This window comes from Leiobunum rupestre, chromosome 10, assembly GCF_980474605.1.
Source record: "Leiobunum rupestre chromosome 10, qqLeiRupe1.1.hap1, whole genome shotgun sequence".
Classification (NCBI taxonomy): Eukaryota; Metazoa; Arthropoda; class Arachnida; order Opiliones; family Sclerosomatidae; genus Leiobunum; species Leiobunum rupestre.
Genome location: NC_143393.1, coordinates 40870615 through 40891403, shown reverse-complemented (window position 1 = coordinate 40891403; position 20789 = coordinate 40870615). Strand labels below are relative to the sequence as shown.

Genomic DNA, 20789 nt, shown 5'->3' with positions numbered 1-20789 from the left:
TATAGAGATGAAAGGATTATTTAGAAATTACCGCGTTTTAGGGAACATTGTGAGCATTATTGTTAATTATTCTGAACATTCCAGCTAACTGGGGCTTCCATCAACAAGGTTACTGCCAGGCTGGTTTCTCGGCCGTCGTTACAAAAGTAAGTCGGAAGAATAAATTTACAAAAATTACGTTCGCATATTTGTCAAAATTTTAAAGTGGGGTCAGGAGAGTTGAAGTCCCAAAAAGTGGGTTAAATGTACGAAATAAGTGACAGATATTTTAACAGGCTCTGCACGGTCCTAAACCCAAATTTCAAATTTAAGAGATATCAATTTTGAAGGTCAAGATGGCCATTTTGAAGGTCAAGATGGCCATTTAGACACCCCTAGTGTAGGACTTCGAAGAAGAATATTCTATTTAAGTCACACGCTGACTTGGCCCTCTTGCCACAACATATAATGTACGAAATTGAAATAAAACGATTTGATTTGAGAATAACTTGGTCTAGTACACCCCTTAGGATACCAAAAATATCATAAGTTTTTTCAATACGATAATCTTCTAATTTGAAGGACAGAAGACGTTTGTACATAGGAGCAGTTGGAAGTTACTACTGGCAAGGTACGTGCGCAATTACTTTTACGTTACCAGTTACATCTTCACGTTGCCTATTAAAAAATTAAGTCGGTGGTTTAAGTACCCAAATATAACCCCTAATATAATGATCATCCGAGCTACTATAGTAAAGATTATCAGTTCCTGACGAGCAAAGTTTTCCCTCCCGCGATCACGAATGTCTGATAAGATACCGTCGTTTCTAATAGAATGTCCCGCAATTTCTTGGAAACCCTTCAACAGGTCAGCTGTTCTCTCAAGACTTGCTGTCCAGGCCATCGCTCAGGGGCACCAACGAATCACCCACGACCAACGACGACACCTACCTAGGTACGGCTACCCGTCAAACATACCATCTCTATACCAACCACCAATACTATAATTCTCTCTTCAGGATATTCCGTGGCTACGGGCGAATTTTCCGGCGACAATGATCCGGACGCGGTGGTGGGACATCCCAAAGGGAACAATCTAACTGGACAGGTACGTGCCTCAATCTGACGAAGCGCGGGTAATAGACCTTTCCATAAAATGTTCGTTAGGGTAAGAGGGGGAAGGAAAATTGTTTTTGCAATGATGATTTAGATCAACGTTATACATATTACCAAGAATGTATTGAAGTTACTAAGAATATTTGAGCGAAGCATTAACCCCTGGTACCATCCTCACAGCTTTTTGGAGAAAGTTCGTCTGCATTTAAGGGGCATTCAAGGTTATACCATATAGCAAACTTGAATGGGGAAGCGGACGAATTTAAACTACAAAGGCTGCGAGGATGGGAATCAGAATCCTGTAGTCCAATATTCTTAGGAACTTCAATACATTCTTGATATTACTCCTTGTTTTTACCCTCGCCACCGAGTGTAAGTATTTACAAAACACGGCGGATTAAAATTAATACAAATGATATTGTTAAATTTGTTATGTCAAATGTTTAAAGTATAAAAGCATTTTATTTACTTAACTAGTCATAAAAGGAGAGGATTTTAAAATTTAACGAAAAATTTAGCACGGTTTCGATGATGTTTAACCGTTTATAGTTAATGTTTATAGCCTTGTGAACTAAGGCTTAACATTTCATTGACAGCCACAGTAGTGTATCGGGTAAAGATTGTTGTTTATCGTGAAGTAATAGCTAATAAATATCTAAGTATTAACAATACTTTCACAGAGTTAATACGAGTATTGCCATAATATTTCATTTAATTAGTATCAAAACTAAATTAAAATCAGTTTGAACTCCGAAGTCACTAAGCCTAACCCGAACTCTGTGTAAAATGTTTGGAGAAATCTTACCGGAAAATCCGAAAATGGCAAAAGTACAGCCAACTTTTTGTTTAGTTTTAGCGAAATTGGGTGTGGGTGACGTATAAAAAACAGTGAAAGCACGTAGAAATGATTTATGGAAAGGCCTATAGACCAGGACTCAATTAGCCTTTTCAGTTTACATAGAGCCACGTAGTGGCAAATGCTAGAAGCTCATGAACTGCTGGATTTTCGTCTGCTAAGAAGACGATTTTTCAATAAAGCGTCTGCTTAGCAGACGAAAATCCAGCAGTTTATAAGCTTCTTGCATTTTTCACTACGTGGCTCTATGTAAACTGGAAAGGCTAATTAACCGTTAAGAAAAAAAGAGCATGAAGTGGGGAGTCTGACACTTGCAATTTTTGGTTCAGAATTTTAAACCTTAAATAGGCTTCAAGCTTAGAAAATATAGCGCCATCTACTTTAATACCTGTCAACTATATGTGTGAAGAAATAGCAGATACTTTTTGAATATGAATGTTCTTTAACTGAAACGTTCAGCTTTAAAAGTCGCTCGATGACTTAGGCCTAAGGTGGTGCCTTGGGTATTAGCCTAGCTGATTATTATTATTATTATTAATATCGAGATAATTTTGAATGAGCAGACAGCTTTCACACATTCGATTTAAAACTCAGTCGGTAGGCGACGATACTTCTGACCAAAGTTTAAACTACGCACGAAGCCTATAAATATAAGAAATCTAAAACTGATTATGATTTTCACGTTGATTTCCGGTTATTTACGGTAATTTTCAGATTTTAGGACTAATTTTCGAATAAATTTCGAGGTTTTCATATTGATTGCAAGATTTCTAAAATCTTATTTTCTGTGTTCGAATGTCCCACAACTCAGAATCAAATTAAGGTTGCGACGCAGAAAGTGTCCATTGCTGGATTTACCATGGACACACGGTACAAAACTGACAAATGGTGCGGCTGAACCATTTGACAGTTTTGCAAAATTTGCACCATGGTAAAGATTGGGAAATTTCAACTAGTTACATATCGAGGAACCAAAATGTTTGAAGGGCTTAATTCGACCCTCAGGTAACCAATGTTTACTTGTCGTCGCAGGTTTGTCTGTACACGTCGGACCTGGTCAACTTGCACAACATAACGGGGGAACAAACCGGTTCTTACTTCGGATACTCCGTCATCGTCGCGGATGTCAACGGCGACGGGTAATTAGAACATAATTATCTTCGTGGGGGGGGGGGTAATTAGTGGTTTAATTAAAAGCATATCTCTATCTGGTTTTCAAGGTTGGACGATATCGTCGTAGGCGCTCCTCTTTACACGGATTCCAAACTTAAGGACGGCAGTTACGAAGTGGGACGCGTGAACGTCATCTACCAAAACAAAAAGGTACGCATTCTTGCAATCAGACCTTTATACTTGGGAGGGTTTATAACCGAATATGGACGCTACGAATTTTACCAGGAAACTATAAATATATACACATGTAATGTCTTAAGGATTCATGGTCACCGTATCGCGATTCGCGAATGGGTCTGGAGAAATGGGCGGGGGTTTAGCTACGTTGAATGCGAGACTTTTGGGCGTGTTTTCAAAATCATTGACTGGCCAACTTTGATCACGGCCAACTTTGATCTCTCGCGCTACAGCGGCCATCTCATTCATTGACGTTTCTGTGTTAACCTATGAGCAAAAGATGTGTATGACGTCAGCACCCCTAGCGGATTATTATTTTTAGAATAGTTTTTACATTGAAGACAATATAAAAACCGAGCGTGGCGCTGAACTCCTACACGTTATAGTACAGTTTATAGGGGGAAAATCCTTGCTCGCGGAATTTCGATGAATGTGTTGGCCGCTGTAGCGCGAACAGCGCGTGATCAAAGTTGGCCGTGGCTAAAGTCTCCGCTGTAACCGTTTCTATGATAATCATCAAGGCCACCATAATCTTCCTCGGACATTACAACTGATTTTACCGTATGAATTGTAGTGACAAGGCTTAGGCGTTTATTTATTTTCAATTATGACGTGAGCCTTCAAAATGATAATTATCTTTGGTATTTGACTAAAGTGACATTTTACAGCACGAATTCAAAGCGCAGACGCAACTGGACGGCACTTTCTCGAAAGGTCGATTCGGATTGTCCTTATCTACGCTGATGGACATCAACAGAGACGGCTTCGAAGGTGAGTTTCGAACGCGAAGGCGTCGACATTCTAGACGTCCTATATATACAGGGTCTTTTTTTTTGCTCGGAAAAGTGTTTTTTTTCAAAAACTATTTATAGTACCGATTTCAAATTTGGAAGGTCAATTCTCTATACCGGGGGACATCAGTTTGAGAAATTTGAGCGTTTTCGGTAATGTTTTTCACCAATTTTGAAAAATTATTTTTCGACCACTAGGTGCGAGATAAAACATTTCTATTATAAAGTTGTAGGCCGTCATCGAAAACCCTTAAAAATTGTTCACTCGACGAAAAACAATTTATTTATCAGTGAAAATTCGAGCTTGAAAAATTTACAAGTTGGTGAAGCCAAATTACGATTGTTTGAAACGATAATTGAAAAGGGAACAAGTCTAATACAAACGTAGTAGAGTTTTCACACTTGAAAAAATGTACACGTTTGGTTTTTAAATGCAGATATTTTATTCACATAAATTCTTACAAAACATTTTCAATAATATCACCATTGGCTGCAACACAGGTTTGTGCGCGGACAATTAAGTTCTCAAACGCTTTCTCTACCATTTCTGGTGTGACGTCTCGGCAAGCACTGATTATTCGTCTAATGAGTTCCTCCCTAGTTTCAATGGGCGTGGCGTATACCTTTGCTTTAACGAATCCCCAGAGAAAATAATCCAGCGGTGTTAGGTCAGGTGACCTTGCTGGCCAATGCACTGGACCATTTCTCCCTATCCACCTTTCAGGAAACTCGTTGTTGAGGTGCTCAGTTACTTGCCGGGAAAAATGCGGAGGGGCGCCATCTTGCTGAAACCACAACTGACGTCTTTCAGCCAATGGAAGGTCGTCGATTGCGTCACTCAGTTCGTTCTGTAGAAAATGTAAATACCTTTGGCCGTTGAGGTTCGTCGGCAGGAAAAAGGGACCAATCAAACGGTTTCCAACAAGTCCAACCCAAACATTGACCCGTTCAAATTGAACCTGGTGATGATATTCAAAACCCCAATGTGGGTTGATGTCAGACCAAAGATGGCTGTTTTGATGATTAAAGGGCCCATCTCTAGAAAATGACGCTTCGTCGGAGAACAAAACATGGCGCAAAAATTGTCTATCTTCTTGGACAGCATTTAGTAACCAGTTGCTAAATTCATAACGTCTTTGATGGTCTCCGTCAATTAGTCCTTGGTGGAGCGTAGCTCTGTATGGGTGATAGCGATTCTTACGAAGAATTTTCCACACACGATTTGCAGAACAACCCAAATCAGCAGCGGCGTTAGCGCAACTGTGACGAGGATATGCCACAAAGTACGCGAGTACATTGTTCTCGAAGTCTAAATCCGGTTTCAAACAATCGTAATTTGGCTTCACCAACTTGTAAATTTTTCAAGCTCGAACTTTCACTGATAAATAAATTGTTTTTCGTCGAGTGAACAATTTTTAAGGGTTTTCGATGACGGCCTACAACTTTATAATAGAAATTTTTTATCTCGCACCTAGTGGTCGAAAAATAATTTTTCAAAATTGGTGAAAAACATTACCGAAAACGCTCAAATTTCTCAAACTGATGTCCCCCGGTATAGAGAATTGACCTTCCAAATTTGAAATCGGTACTATAAATAGTTTTTGAAAAAAAACACTTTTCCGAGCAAAAAAAAAGACCCTGTATATTAAGACTGGTTTCCACTAGCTCGCGTCATAATGCATTCTTCTTTAGGCGCGTAAATAAGCATTAGGCCTAATTTTTTTTTTTTGCGTCGAGACAAAAAATCCCCGTAAAGATTAGTTTACACCAGCGAACGTCGTAATGAAATTTTTTTCTTTACGCGAGAAAAAACATTTGTACATCACTAACAAGTTGAGTTACGCGCGCTAGTGGAAACCATGGAACTAATCAACGCTAGGGACGGTTTGCAGGCAGCAAAATCTGAAAAAAGTTCATTGACAACGTTCCCTAGCGGATAGGTTTTTTTTAGAGGGAGGGACGTCATTCAGAGGGTAAAGCAAATTGTTGCCTGCTAGACTTAGATGATTTGGTTAAGGCTTAAGGGGGAAGAATACAGTAAAAGCCTCTTTTTCGTTCAAGCTGAACGTTTCTGTTTTAACAATTACATAATTTAATTATATTTTTCTTATTAGGCTGAACCTTCCTCTAGTGCTTAAAATAATTTTGATATTTCTAATATTAATAGTTAACGAGATATAAGGTCCTAACTAAAGGGTAGTTTGGGCGCTTCCCCAACTTGTTTAGCTCCGGGGGTCCGAATTAAAACGTAATAACATAATTACTTTTAAATTTAAAATTGTCAAAATTATTTTAGTCACTAAACAAGAGGCTGTTCTACACTTAAATATAAATTTTATAAGTTAAAATACAAAATTAAAAGAGTTCAGCTTGAAATAGCGCAAAACTAGACAATGACCACTGTAGTCCTCCCCCTTAAGAATGTACAGTTGTTTTTGCGCCGTCGCTTACCGTCGCGGCGTTTTTCACTTAGTGAAAACGAGGCCTAAAACTGAATTTTTGTCTTTGCCAGATTTCGCCGTTGGCGCTCCTTACGCGGGAGAGGGTGAAGCGGGAATCGTGTACATTTATCACGGCAGCAAAGACGGTGTCCGAACCAAACCCTCCCAAGTCATCCACGCTTCCCTGTTCAACGACAAGAACCTCAAAACATTCGGCTTTTCCTTATCGGGTGGTCTTGACGCCGACAATAACCAATATACCGGTGAGAAACCCGCCTTCGCTAAACGATCATTCTGTCAGGTGGATTCCACAAATCCATTTATCAATCTAGACGAGTCACTCTAGTCTCCTTATCTATTTGAGATAAATTATTGACATATGAAGTTATGGGGGGTGCGTCAAGTTGACACTTGACCAGAATGTTTCCTTATTTTAAGAACAAAGTTGTAAGGAAAAATCTTCAAGTTAGATCACTGAAATATACTCGGAAATATATGGAGTTGGCAATAGTGTCACTAAAGATTAGCGTACAGATATGGGCGCTCCCATCTCAAAATGGAGTTAAATGAGTACTTTGAGAGGGACACCCTCGGATTAGATTATTAAATCACGATTAAAACATTTATTCTAAATTTGAATAATTAAATCACGATTGAAACATTTAATCGAATTTTAATAATTAAATCACGATTAAAACATTTATTCTAAATTTGAATAATTAACTCACGATTAAAACATTTAATAGAAATTTGAATGATTAACTCACGATTAAAACATTTAATAGAAATTTGAATGATTAAATCACGATTAAAACATTTAATTGAAATTTGAATGATTAAATCACGATTAAAACATTTAATCGAAATTTGAATGATTAAATCACGATTGAAACATTTAATCTAAATTTGAATGATTAAATCACGATTGAAACATTTAATCTAAATTTGAATGATTAAATCACGATTGAAACATTTAATCTAAATTTGAATGATTAAATCACGATTGAAACATTTAATCTAAATTTGAATGATTAAATCACGATTGAAACATTTAATCTAAATTTGAATGATTAAATCACGATTGAAACATTTAATTTAATCTAAATTAGAATGATTAAATCACGATTGAAACATTTAATCTAAATTTGAATGATTAAATCACGATTGAAACATTTAATCGAATTTTAATAATTAAATCACGATTAAAACATTTAATCGAAATTTGAATGATTAAATCACGATTGAAACATTTAATCTAAATTTGAATAATTAACTCACGATTAAAACATTTAATTGAAATTTGAATGATTAAATCACGATTAAAACATTTAATCGAAATTTGAATGATTAAATCACGATTGAAACATTTAATCTAAATTTGAATGATTAAATCACGATTGAAACATTTAATCTAAATTTGAATGATTAAATCACGATTGAAACATTTAATCTAAATTTGAATGATTAAATCACGATTAAAACATTTAATTGAAATTTGAATGATTAAATCACGATTAAAACATTTAATCGAAATTTGAATGATTAAATCACGATTAAAACATTTAATCGAAATTTGAATGATTAAATCACGATTGAAACATTTAATCGAATTTTAATAATTAAATCACGATTAAAACATTTATTCTAAATTTGAATAATTAACTCACGATTAAAACATTTAATAGAAATTTGAATGATTAAATCACGATTAAAACATTTAATCGAAATTTGAATGATTAAATCACGATTGAAACATTTAATCGAATTTTAATAATTAAATCACGATTAAAACATTTATTCTAAATTTGAATAATTAACTCACGATTAAAACATTTAATAGAAATTTGAATAATTAACTCACGATTAAAACATTTAATAGAAATTTGAATGATTAAATCACGATTAAAACATTTAATTGAAATTTGAATGATTAAATCACGATTAAAACATTTAATTGAAATTTGAATGATTAAATCACGATTAAAACATTTAATCGAAATTTGAATGATTAAATCACGATTGAAACATTTAATCTAAATTTGAATGATTAAATCACGATTGAAACATTTAATCTAAATTTGAATGATTAAATCACGATTGAAACATTTAATCTAAATTTGAATGATTAAATCACGATTGAAACATTTAATCTAAATTTGAATGATTAAATCACGATTGAAACATTTAATCTAAATTTGAATGATTAAATCACGATTGAAACATTTAATCTAAATTTGAATGATTAAATCACGATTGAAACATTTAATCGAATTTTAATAATTAAATCACGATTAAAACATTTATTCTAAATTTGAATGATTAAATCACGATTAAAACATTTAATTGAAATTTGAATGATTAAATCACGATTAAAACATTTAATCGAAATTTGAATGATTAAATCACGATTGAAACATTTAATCTAAATTTGAATGATTAAATCACGATTGAAACATTTAATCTAAATTTGAATGATTAAATCACGATTGAAACATTTAATCTAAATTTGAATGATTAAATCACGATTGAAACATTTAATCTAAATTTGAATGATTAAATCACGATTGAAACATTTAATCTAAATTTGAATGATTAAATCACGATTGAAACATTTAATCTAAATTTGAATGATTAAATCACGATTGAAACATTTAATAGAAATTTGAATGATTAAATCACGATTAAAATATTTAATTGAAATTTGAATGATTAAATCACGATTAAAACATTTAATTGAAATTTGAATGATTAAATCACGATTAAAACATTGATTCTAAATTTGAATAATTAACTCACGATTAAAACATTTAATAGAAATTTGAATGATTAAATCACGATTAAAACATTTAATTGAAATTTGAATGATTAAATCACGATTAAAACATTTAATCGAAATTTGAATGATTAAATCACGATTGAAACATTTAATCTAAATTTGAATGATTAAATCACGATTGAAACATTTAATCGAATTTTAATAATTAAATCACGATTAAAACATTTAATCTAAATTTGAATGATTAAATCACGATTGAAACATTTAATCTAAATTTGAATGATTAAATCACGATTGAAACATTTAATCTAAATTTGAATGATTAAATCACGATTGAAACATTTAATCTAAATTTGAATGATTAAATCACGATTGAAACATTTAATCTAAATTTGAATGATTAAATCACGATTGAAACATTTAATTTAATCTAAATTTGAATGATTAAATCACGATTGAAACATTTAATCTAAATTTGAATGATTAAATCACGATTGAAACATTTAATCTAAATTTGAATGATTAAATCACGATTGAAACATTTAATTTAATCTAAATTTGAATGATTAAATCACGATTGAAACATTTAATCGAAATTTGAATGATTAAATCACGATTGAAACATTTAATCGAAATTTGAATGATTAAATCACGATTGAAACATTTATTCTAAATTTGAATGATTAAATCACGATTAAAACATTTAATCGAAATTTGAATGATTAAATCACGATTGAAACATTTAATCTAAATTTGAATGATTAAATCACGATTGAAACATTTAATCTAAATTTGAATGATTAAATCACGATTGAAACATTTAATCTAAATTTGAATGATTAAATCACGATTGAAACATTTAATCTAAATTTGAATGATTAAATCACGATTGAAACATTTAATTTAATCTAAATTTGAATGATTAAATCACGATTGAAACATTTAATCTAAATTTGAATGATTAAATCACGATTGAAACATTTAATCTAAATTTGAATGATTAAATCACGATTGAAACATTTAATCTAAATTTGAATGATTAAATCACGATTGAAACATTTAATTTAATCTAAATTTGAATGATTAAATCACGATTGAAACATTTAATTTAATCTAAATTTGAATGATTAAATCACGATTGAAACATTTAATCTAAATTTGAATGATTAAATCACGATTGAAACATTTAATCTAAATTTGAATGATTAAATCACGATTGAAACATTTAATTTAATCTAAATTTTAATAATTAAATCACGATTAAAACATTTAATCTAAATTTGAATAATTAACTCACGATTAAAACATTTAATAGAAATTTGAATGATTAAACAGCGATTAGAATGAATAAATCGATATTTGAATTATTAAATCGTCATTGAAATTATGAATTAGGAATTTGAATGATTAAATCGTCATCAAAATTATGAATTAGGGATTTGAATGATTAAATCGTCTTTGAAATTATGAATTAGGGATTCGAATGATTAAATAGTGCATTTAATGATTAAATCGAGATTAAAATACAAACTTAAAGTAATTACACTATGATTAAAACGATCAAATTTTGATTAAAACAATTAAATGTTGATTAAAATGATTAAATTTTGATTAAAACGATTAAATCATAATTGAAATGATTAAATGTTGAGTAAAATGATTAAATGTTGAGTAAAATGATTAAATGTTGAGTAAAATGATTAAATGTTGATTAAAATGATTAAATCTTGATTAAAACGATTAAATCATAATAATTAAAATGTAAAACTATTTGCGCAAAGGGCGAGAAACGGGACACGGAATTGATTATATTATCTTGGTTTACGCGCATGTGCAGATGATATTACGCCTACCTTCCCCGATAGAGGGTATTTAAAAACGTTTTTGCGCTAGCCAGGGAAATATCCCTATGCTAATGCTACGACGTCATAGCTTTTAAATTTCTATTTTTGTTGTAAACTTAGCTGACCTCGAACGTAATCTTACAAACCGTTAAGTTTGCCAGATTTCGAGAAATTGTTTCAACTTGACGCACCCATGGTTATAACATTGCCTAGTACTCTAGCATATGAACCTGGCTAACTTGTTTTGTGTTTTCTAGACTTGTTGATTGGCGCTTACGACTCGAGCAGGGCGGTATTTTTAAAGTAAGAAACCTTATATGGTGTTTAATCATCATTAAATAAACTAACTTCTTAATATGCTGTGAATAGAGCACGACCAGTGGTCAAAGTTGCTTCTTCCTTAAAACTGGACCCGGAGAAAATATCATTGGACAATAGTAAAGGGTGTAGTTTGAAAGATGGTACTTTAGTAGCCTGGTAAGAAGCTAACCTTAAAGTCTTTCAATTATTAAATAAAGGCTAATTAAGGTTAAACTCTTAACAGTGTCGTAGTTTCGTTTTGTTTGGAATATTCGGGCGTTGGTCTGGGAACTCAGTTGGACTTCAGCTACCAAACCAAACTGGACTCGAAAAAGGACGTAGACAAGCGGCTGTTCTTTCTAACGCGCGAGAGGTCCAGCGTGGAGAACTCGACCATCAGACTGCAAAAGGAATCTAAATACTGCAATAGCGTCTTCGCCTACTTACACGTACGTTGACTTCTCATCAGTCTTGTTACCAAATAATTAAACGCTTTCGCGACAAACAGAACGAATTCAGGGATAAGCTAAGCCCCATCTCGGTGGAGATCTCGTATGACCTTGTGCCACGACCTTCAAACCGATTCTATCTGGAACCAATCATCGACCAAGACGAACCGAACCTTCTGCATAAACAGGTACTATTAAACGATTTAAAAACCGATTTACGCAAAGGAAAACGACCATGGAGAAACAAACTACTGGACCCGAATTTAGACAGAGCGCATGGTTCTTTTAGATCATCGGCGCTTGTAGCGCCAAAGTGTCCGATATTGGAAAGATTTACACCCAAATATGAAATATGTATGCAATATAATAACTAAGCAACTTAGGCCTAATATTTTTAGCTCATCTAACGTATTTACGAACGTGGTTCGTACTTGGGTGGACATATTTTGTGATTCTCTCGTTAGGAGCGCTGGTGGGTCCATTATTTTATTTGTCTAATGTTCTACGAATAATTGTATTAATAATGGCAACTTTAATACTATAAAAATGTTAGATCTAAAATTAGGTAAAATTACACATATAAAAATAATTTGGCTTCAATGTAATTAATATGCTAAATATTAATATTATAAAAAAGTATTTATGAAAAATAATATTTATAATAATGCTTATGAATAATGTTTCATAAGAGATGGAGCTCTACAGTTAAAATCAAGATGGAGTCCAAAATTGGGCGGGGCGTCCGGATAATAGCTTAATAGACTAGCACGTTCTTCCTTTGCGCAAATCCGTTTTTGCTAAATTACTTTACTCAATAGTTTTAAAACTACCCAAAACACTGTAGATAACCATACAGAAGAACTGCGGCAAGGACAACATATGCATTCCAGATTTGGACATCCAAGTCCGACCGTAAGCTTAACAAAGAACCAATAGACTTTGTTTCGCGATGCCATTTCATTTATCCGTGAATTTTATAAACAAACTTTTGTATACGATGGAATACCGAGTTTCAATATTCCAATTACAATATTGCTATGTATAAAAATACTCTATTCACGTAACTCCCCTTAGCTATTTACAAAAATCCATATTATGGCTGGCCATTTAGAAAATGTCAAATTAAATTTAAATTTTCTTACTGTAATTAGAAGCCAAAAAAAATAGGGACTTGGCACTATGACGTCATAGCACGTCACCAACGCTTTTTTCCTATAGATAAAAAATTGTAAACCAACATGACAGCCATGACTTAAGGTAGGAAGTACCATTGCCGCATATACTACATTATCCAAAACCATAGTAGTCATGGATTGCAGGGCCGCCGAGAGCGGGCCCGGGCCCCGGTAAAATATAAATTATGGGCCCCAATATATATATATCATATAACCAATAAACAGCTATAGTAGTCATGGAGTCATGGATAACAGGGCCGCCGAGAGCGGGCCCGGGCCTCGGGAAAATATAAATTCCGGGCCTCAATGTATATACCATATAACCAATAAACAGCCATAGTAGTCATGGCTAACAGGGCCGCCGAGAGTGGGCCCGGGCCCCGGTAAAATATAAATTCCGGGCCCCAAGAGAGCCGTTACTACTGGAGAGAAATGCGGAAGAATAATAACTCGGGCCCGAGGGGCTGATCACTCCGCGTAGTCGGTGTACAGAGCCGTACCTTTGACTGTATTAATGGGACTATGCGTAATCTTTGAAGTCCCTGCCTTTGGCAGTGGTAATCTAAGCGTAATCCAGTGTACAGACTTTCGAAGAGTGGTTAGCCCCATTGAGTTGGGAATATTAATCTAGAGGTCCAATCAAAACGTCGGATTTCAGTATTTCGCGAAACAAGTTTTTAAAAATAAGAATACTGTCGTCTGCTCCCATCGGCGTCCCAAATAACGAGAAAACGTTATCATTCTAGCCGTGGCGCCGTCTATCTCTCAATGGTTCCTTCAAATAAGACGCGTTTTCAAGCAAAAAGATTTTTTTTCTTCAAAATAATGGATGGCGCCACGGGTCATATGATAACGTTTGATCGTCATTTTAGAGCAGACGGTACATTCGTATTTTTCAAAAACTTGTTTCGCGGGGAGCAGATTTGATTAGATCTCTAGATTAATATTCCCAACTCAATGGTTAGCCCCTCGCTCTCTCGGGCCCCTAAGCTGCTTGGGCCACGGTAACTTCTACCGGTCACCCCCCCCCCTCTTGTCGGGCCTGATGGCGAAACAAAGTCTATAAGAACCGACGCATTTAACAATTAAGTTAATAAACCAAAAAACTAATTTAAATCATCCCAGGAACATGGATCAATACCTAATCGGAACGAACCAACGCCTAGAAATGAACGTGACGATTAAAAATAAGGGCGAAGATGCCTTCGAGGCCATGATGTATTTGGGAATGCCTCTCGAAGTCAGCTACATCAACATAGACAAGAGCAAACTGGTACGCCGTAACGTATACAGCCCCATCTGTCTGATTGATGAGTAAACATGATTTATCTGAAATTGATGAATCTATCCTGCACCATTAAAAAAACATTTATGGAGTGTCGAAATGTATAAGTAAAATTGATTGATTTCTACCTAGGATTTCCCCATCAGTTGTACAGGCGCTGATCCTTCCAGAACCGGGGTCAACGTTTTGGTTTGCGATATTGGGAACCCATTGCCAGCTAATAAAACTGTGAGAAAAAACCATTTACATCAAATGATATTACCAAGAATGCATTTGTCTGTATTAGGGAGAATGACTATTTTGCGGGGTTGCCAGATTCCAAGCGTTAGATTATCGTATAGAGTTTTGATTTGGATCGTAGGCCTACTAGATAAAAAAGGATCCTACGGCTGAAAACAAGTCAATAGACGCTTCAATAAATCATCCTCCAAGGAAATCGCCAAGAAGTAATATTTCCGAGAGCCAGGATCTGCAAGTCACTATTTATACAGTGTTTGTCAAAATAATTGAAATGTTTCACCTTTACGGCAGCAACAAACGTTCCCTTTTAACCAGGTAGTTTTTTTTGACATATTAAGGCTTGACAAAAGCACGACGTTCTGTTTACAGGTTAAAAGTTCCCATTATTACAACAAGCACTATATAAATAATACCTTGCGGGTCCTGGCTCTCGGAATTATTACTTCTTTAGGTTTTCCTTGGAGGATGATTTATTTAAGCGCCTATTCTTATCAAATCACCCCCTACAACTCCTTCAAATTTTTGCATAAAATTTTGAAACACCTTGTATAAATGCTTCCGCTCTACCGAATACAGTTACGTACTTTGGATCGTATATCGAATATCGTACCAAGCGTTCAATAATTATGGTACAAATACGATCCGGATCGTATATCTGGCAACGCTGCTATGCTGGGACGGTTTTTACCGGTACACTTGATCCCCCTCACGCACTAAGAGTAAGCCTCTTGCCCCCTTAAAAAATCAAATCAGCCCGTAATCTCATTGGTGCCATCCTTCCCTCAAAAGAAAAATCAAATCGCTGCTATCTCATTGGTTCCCTACAACTGACCTGACGTCTCCCGGGGGAAAAAATTCGACCATGATGCCCTCGTTTCGTCATTCTCCCTAAGTTGAAATATTCATTATTGATATTACTTCCTATAAAAACTGTCATCTGACGATTCATTTCTGTCTCTTAGTTAAACTTCAAAGTTCTATTAGCGCCGTCTAAAATAACATCCGTTTCGGGTGCCGCCCATTTTGGCTTTGAGTTTCAACTCAACAGGTAAGAGGTTTTCTGTTCAGAAGCGTATAAACTGCACCCTTACCCTTCATTTTAAATGAATTGCTAAGTTATTATCGTTGTGAAGCCTAAAAGGACTATATTTATGATGGATCACCTAATTTAACATTTCTGCCACTAGGGTTATCAAAAGCTAGAGGTAACTGGCGATAGTTACGTTAAATAGTATTAGTAGCGTCAATAATGTATTGAAATTACTAAGAATATTGGACTACAGGTTCTGATTCCCATCCTCGCAGCCTTTGTAGTTTAAATTCGTCCGCTTTCCCATTCAAGTTTGCTATATGGTATAACCTTGAATGCCCCTTAAATGCAGACGAACTTTCTCAACAAAAGCTGTGAGGATGGTACCAGGGGTTAATGCTATCATTGCTATGCTCAAATATTCTTAGTAACTTTAATACATTCTTGGTAGCGTGCGTTAGCGGATTGGTTTTTGATTTAGAATGTAGGGTGTATAAACGATATCGAAAAATTGTCCGCTAACACTTGCCTCAACTTATTTTGAACGAAACTAGCGTCAATCAACCATTATATTCGTGACTTTAGCTGCGTTCAGTAACTCTCAACGAAGTATCTGAAAATTTTTCGTTAAACGCTTTTTACACTGGGGTGCGTTCAACAACCAAAATACGCTTTTTCGAAAAAGCGATTCCAATTTCAGCGATGTTTAAGCGCTGAGCAGCGTGACGTCAGAGGTTGTTGTACTGTTTATTTTTTCTGTTTTCGATTTCAGCGATTGCAATCGTGACGTCCTATATTTGTTGTACAGTTTTATTATCGCGATTGTTATATCAGCGATAGATTTTAAGATGGCGGAATGCACTTTCTCCGATGGCAATCCGATTAGAAGCGTGACGTCAAAACCGGAAATTGGAAAAACCCGTACAACAACTTTTTTTAAATCCGATGCTCAGCGCTGAGGCTTTTTTTTTGGGTTGTTGAACGCACCTAGTGTTTTAAATTTTGTTAAATATCGTCGGTTGCGGCGTCTACAGCTAGCCTTACTCCGTGCTGCGACATCACGTGACTGGTGAGCAACGGAAAAACCTGCTCTTAGAGCCGATGACTTCGTTGCTCAACGGACGGACAACGTGACGTCGAAACCAGAAGTCAAAAAACCCGTTCAGTAAAAAACCGCTGACCGTTGAGCTCAGCGCTGAGCTTTTTCAGAGTTACTGAACGCAGCCCGAAACGAGTCTAGGTGGCGAAACGGCGCTAGCTTCTCCGAGGTGGCGCCTATGATCTAGCGTCTGCTACAGACAAATTAAAAAGCCATAAGAATATTTTTTCTTAAATAAAATATAAGAAAACGATGCAAAAATTATATTAAAATGCCAGTATCAATAGAGAGATTAAGCCAGCACCAGAAAACGTATAGAGGGAACTTGTAGAAAGTGCAGGCTGTACACACAAAGGTACGTCTACAATCCTACAAGTTCCCCCTACAGGTTTTCGGGCGGTGGCCTAATCCGTCTATTATTAATGAAGTCAAATTTACGAACAACGATGAGGAAAAACTAATGGCGTCTGCTTTAGCCGCTCGCTATCTAGGTTTCAATGGCGAACCAAAGGGGGCGTAGCGATAGTTTTAGGTCGCGAATTATCAAACCTGGTGGCAGAAATGTGAAATTCGGTATTTGATAATTATAAGGTGGTTTCTTTTCACCAGTTCTCGGTCTCTCGGACAAAAAGTGTACTCTTTTTACCTTAAAACGTTTTATTCGCCTGTTCCGGGGATAAGTATTACTCCGGCCCATAAACTATTCGCCTGTTCCGGAGTATTAGGGCTACTCTTTTTACTCCTTCTGAAAAGGAGGTGTAAAGGAGTAAATCGGATTTTGTCTTCTGCTAGCCAGAATTTATCCGCTAAAAAGGCCACTGGCATCCATTTTGGAAAAACGTTTTTACTCCGACTCAAACTATTCGCCACCACAGAATCGGAGTAAAATGACGTCATAGCCTTACTCTTCTTACCCCACTCCGAAATCTCGGAACAAGCGAAAAGAAACCACCTATATATGAAACCCTGATTTCCCCTTATTAAATTAAGCCAAAAATTATTATTACAACATGAATTAATAATATAAGTGTATTATTAATTCAAGGTTACATAAGTTTTAAATTTATATCTTAGCACTAACGCAGAAAATGGTACTGAGCTAAATAACGCAGTCACCGTGAAGTTACCAGTGAGAGTTGAAGTTGAAATGGTTATTGATGGGTATGTTTAACTTCGTGATCATAAGAGAAAAAGTCTATAATTACGTTCCATAAGTGTGTCGCTTAGTTGAAATAATTACTACGTGTGGTGTGACGTAGAATTCATATCATACATACAACCTCATTACGTCGACAGGGCAAAGAGCGCGTATTAGGCCTAACGACCTCGTCTGAGGTCCATCAAAAATGTGTGGTTATTCTAGAAAGGGAATTCGTGAGAAGAGATTACGTCACCTCCTGCGAGAAGGACCGTAAAAATTTTGAGAAGTGAGAATTCTCACTATGAATGGAAGAATTCTTAGAATTTGGACGTGCCCATGGCGACCATAGGGAACTGACACACTTGTGAGAAACATAATTAGGAACTTATGATTAAAGATTTCAAGATAGCACAACTGAAATTGAACTTAAATATATTTATAGGGTTTCCAAACCAAAGGTACTTCGCTACAATGTCTCTGACGTATATCCGGATGAAAAATACACCGAAACTGACATTGGACCGGAAGTTACCCACATTTATAGGGTATAACATTCTTACATAATTTCCTTGTTGACAAGTCCCAGCGATTATTGACAAATTTCACTTTCTAAAGGTTGACAATAAAGGCCTAAGCGTTATTAAAGAAGCTTTGGTATATATTCTATGGCCTACGTACACTGGAAATAAATTGCATTTGTTATATTTACTGGAACCGCCGATTATTACCGGAAATGCAAGATGCGAAGATGTCGATTTGAATCCGTTACGGCTTAGAGTGAGTTTGTGTTGCCCGTCTCAATCCCGATACATTTTCCGGGACTTTAACGAGTTATTTTACAAAATAGTTGAGAAAAAGTTCCTCGCGCGGTTCAAGTTCCATAAACGACCTAAACTCACCCTTGGAACAGCACAATGACGACCAAGAATTGTTGGAAAGCGAAAATTTATTAAGGAGACGCAGAACGATATCCCACGACGAACTGCACAGAGAATTAGTATGTTATCTAGCCTATGGACGTTATTCCTTTTTTCCTCAAGCTGTTTAACGTTTTTCAAAGATAATATAAACTCGATACCCTAGATTCGAAATAACTGCATCGCACGTAGTCAATGCGTTTACCCCCTTCCTACCGGAATTCCGAAAACAATAGCTGCATAGTTACCATGGTAACCAAGGTAACCAACAATAGATAAGACCACCGCCAAATTTGATGACGTGCTGAAAGTTGGCCGTGATAGGACAATACAGCTACCGAAATTAAGGATGGAGGCATATTTTTCGGAGGTCACGTTCCGGAATTGGTAAACGCTTCGTTACAAAAACCTCAATCAGAAACAATGAGGTAGAATAAATAGAGGTCCAAACAAATCTGGGATTCGCGGGACACATTTTAAGGCTTAAGTTTCAACTTTATCCAATCGTGTTGGCGCCATCTGTTTCTATAAGCAGACACTTTTGAAAAATATGTTAATTTTAACTTTTCCAAGGTTTTAAGGTTTTATTGATGCCGTCTTCGACACGATAGATGGCGCCAACACGATTTGATTTGAGTTTATTTACTAGCCCTAACTCTCGAGCTCAACAATTACTGACCCGCGAAAGGTAGGTCCTGGAAGGCAGATTTGGATCTCTATTTATTCTACCTCATAGATCAGAAAGCTCTCAGAATTCGAATCTAGGGTACAGAGTTCTATATTATCTTTGGTTTTTTGGAAGCTTAATTTTTAATATTTCTATTCGTTTTTAACGACAATGAAACAGTGTTGTCATACATTTTCGGGGGAAAATAAAAAAATTAAAAATAAAACTGCGTGACAACTTTGTGAAAATATCGTCCGCTTCACCACGGCCAACTTTGATCACGCGCTTTTCGCGCTACTACGGCCAACACATTCGTCGAAATTCCGCGAGCAAGGATTTTCCCCCTATAACCTTTATTATAATGTGTAGGAGTTCAGCGCCACGCTCGGTGGTTATATTGTCCCCAATGTAAAAACTATACTAAAAATAATAATCCGCTAGGGGCGCTGACGTCATACACATCTTTTGCTCATAGGTTAACACAGGAACGTCAACGAATGAGATGGCCGCTGTAGCGCGAGAGATGCGCGATAAATCAAAGTTGGCCGTGGCTTCACCATTGTGACTTTATAAGCTTCTAAAACCCACCGCTTGAGAGAAATAGGAATAACGTCCATTGCCGCCAAATTTAAACTGTCTAAAGTTGTGTCCTCCCGCTTTTTAGCAACTCTGCGGAGAACATTGTACCAGAATTAAATGCGTTATAACTAATTTACGTAAAGATCGTCCGGTTATTTTCAAACTAAGATCCAGGCTTTGGCCACAAACAGTCACTGAAGTAAGCTAAATCGTTACTTTTTAAAATTTTAAAAACCCTACCACAGATTCCATAATATTTTTCACAAGTATATCTCTTTGGGGATTTTTTTACTGAAAACTATAAACGGAGTGACGTTATCAAATGAAGAAACTCGTCCTCTAGCCAAAATACATAATGTATTTTGAATGAATTGATCCATATTTCTACATTGTCTGTTTGAGAGGACGGAAAATGTGGAAAAAAACCACTATGGCATTTTTGTGTTGGGAATAGCTCTTAGTAAAAATTTGGCATATCAAGTGTCATATGGTTCAAAATTGCAAACATGACCATTCTTTATCAGATGAATTTGGGCGAAGTTTTGATATCTTCCAAACTGGTGGCTGAAGTTACAAGATTACCATATGACGTTAACCCAGAGTACTTAGACATTCAGAGTTTACTGGTAGCAACGACTATTAATCCGGAAGGATTAGGAACAGGATTTTCCACCATACCACTGTGGATTATTCTACTAGCAATTTGCGGTGGATTACTAGTACTTGGACTTCTAGCGTTGTTATTATGGAGGGT

The 20789-nt window shown here is 35.6% G+C and overlaps 1 protein-coding gene across 1 annotated transcript in view; it reads left to right on the top strand.

Moving 5' to 3' along the window:
- LOC149925872 (integrin alpha-PS2-like) overlaps positions 1-20789 on the top strand; it is a 78267-nt gene that overhangs the window by 56548 nt on the left and 930 nt on the right. The window contains exons 5-26 of the mRNA XM_090160219.1: positions 85-146; positions 562-610; positions 848-934; positions 999-1087; positions 2984-3090; positions 3172-3274; positions 3970-4072; positions 6605-6796; positions 11411-11456; positions 11523-11630; positions 11698-11902; positions 11962-12090; positions 12747-12814; positions 14203-14350; positions 14495-14590; positions 15565-15650; positions 17806-17892; positions 18315-18417; positions 18488-18649; positions 18720-18869; positions 20121-20234; positions 20560-20787. Of these exons, the coding sequence (XP_090016345.1) occupies positions 85-146; positions 562-610; positions 848-934; positions 999-1087; positions 2984-3090; positions 3172-3274; positions 3970-4072; positions 6605-6796; positions 11411-11456; positions 11523-11630; positions 11698-11902; positions 11962-12090; positions 12747-12814; positions 14203-14350; positions 14495-14590; positions 15565-15650; positions 17806-17892; positions 18315-18417; positions 18488-18649; positions 18720-18869; positions 20121-20234; positions 20560-20787 (2522 nt within the window). The remainder of the gene's footprint in view (positions 1-84; positions 147-561; positions 611-847; positions 935-998; positions 1088-2983; positions 3091-3171; positions 3275-3969; positions 4073-6604; positions 6797-11410; positions 11457-11522; positions 11631-11697; positions 11903-11961; positions 12091-12746; positions 12815-14202; positions 14351-14494; positions 14591-15564; positions 15651-17805; positions 17893-18314; positions 18418-18487; positions 18650-18719; positions 18870-20120; positions 20235-20559; positions 20788-20789) is intronic.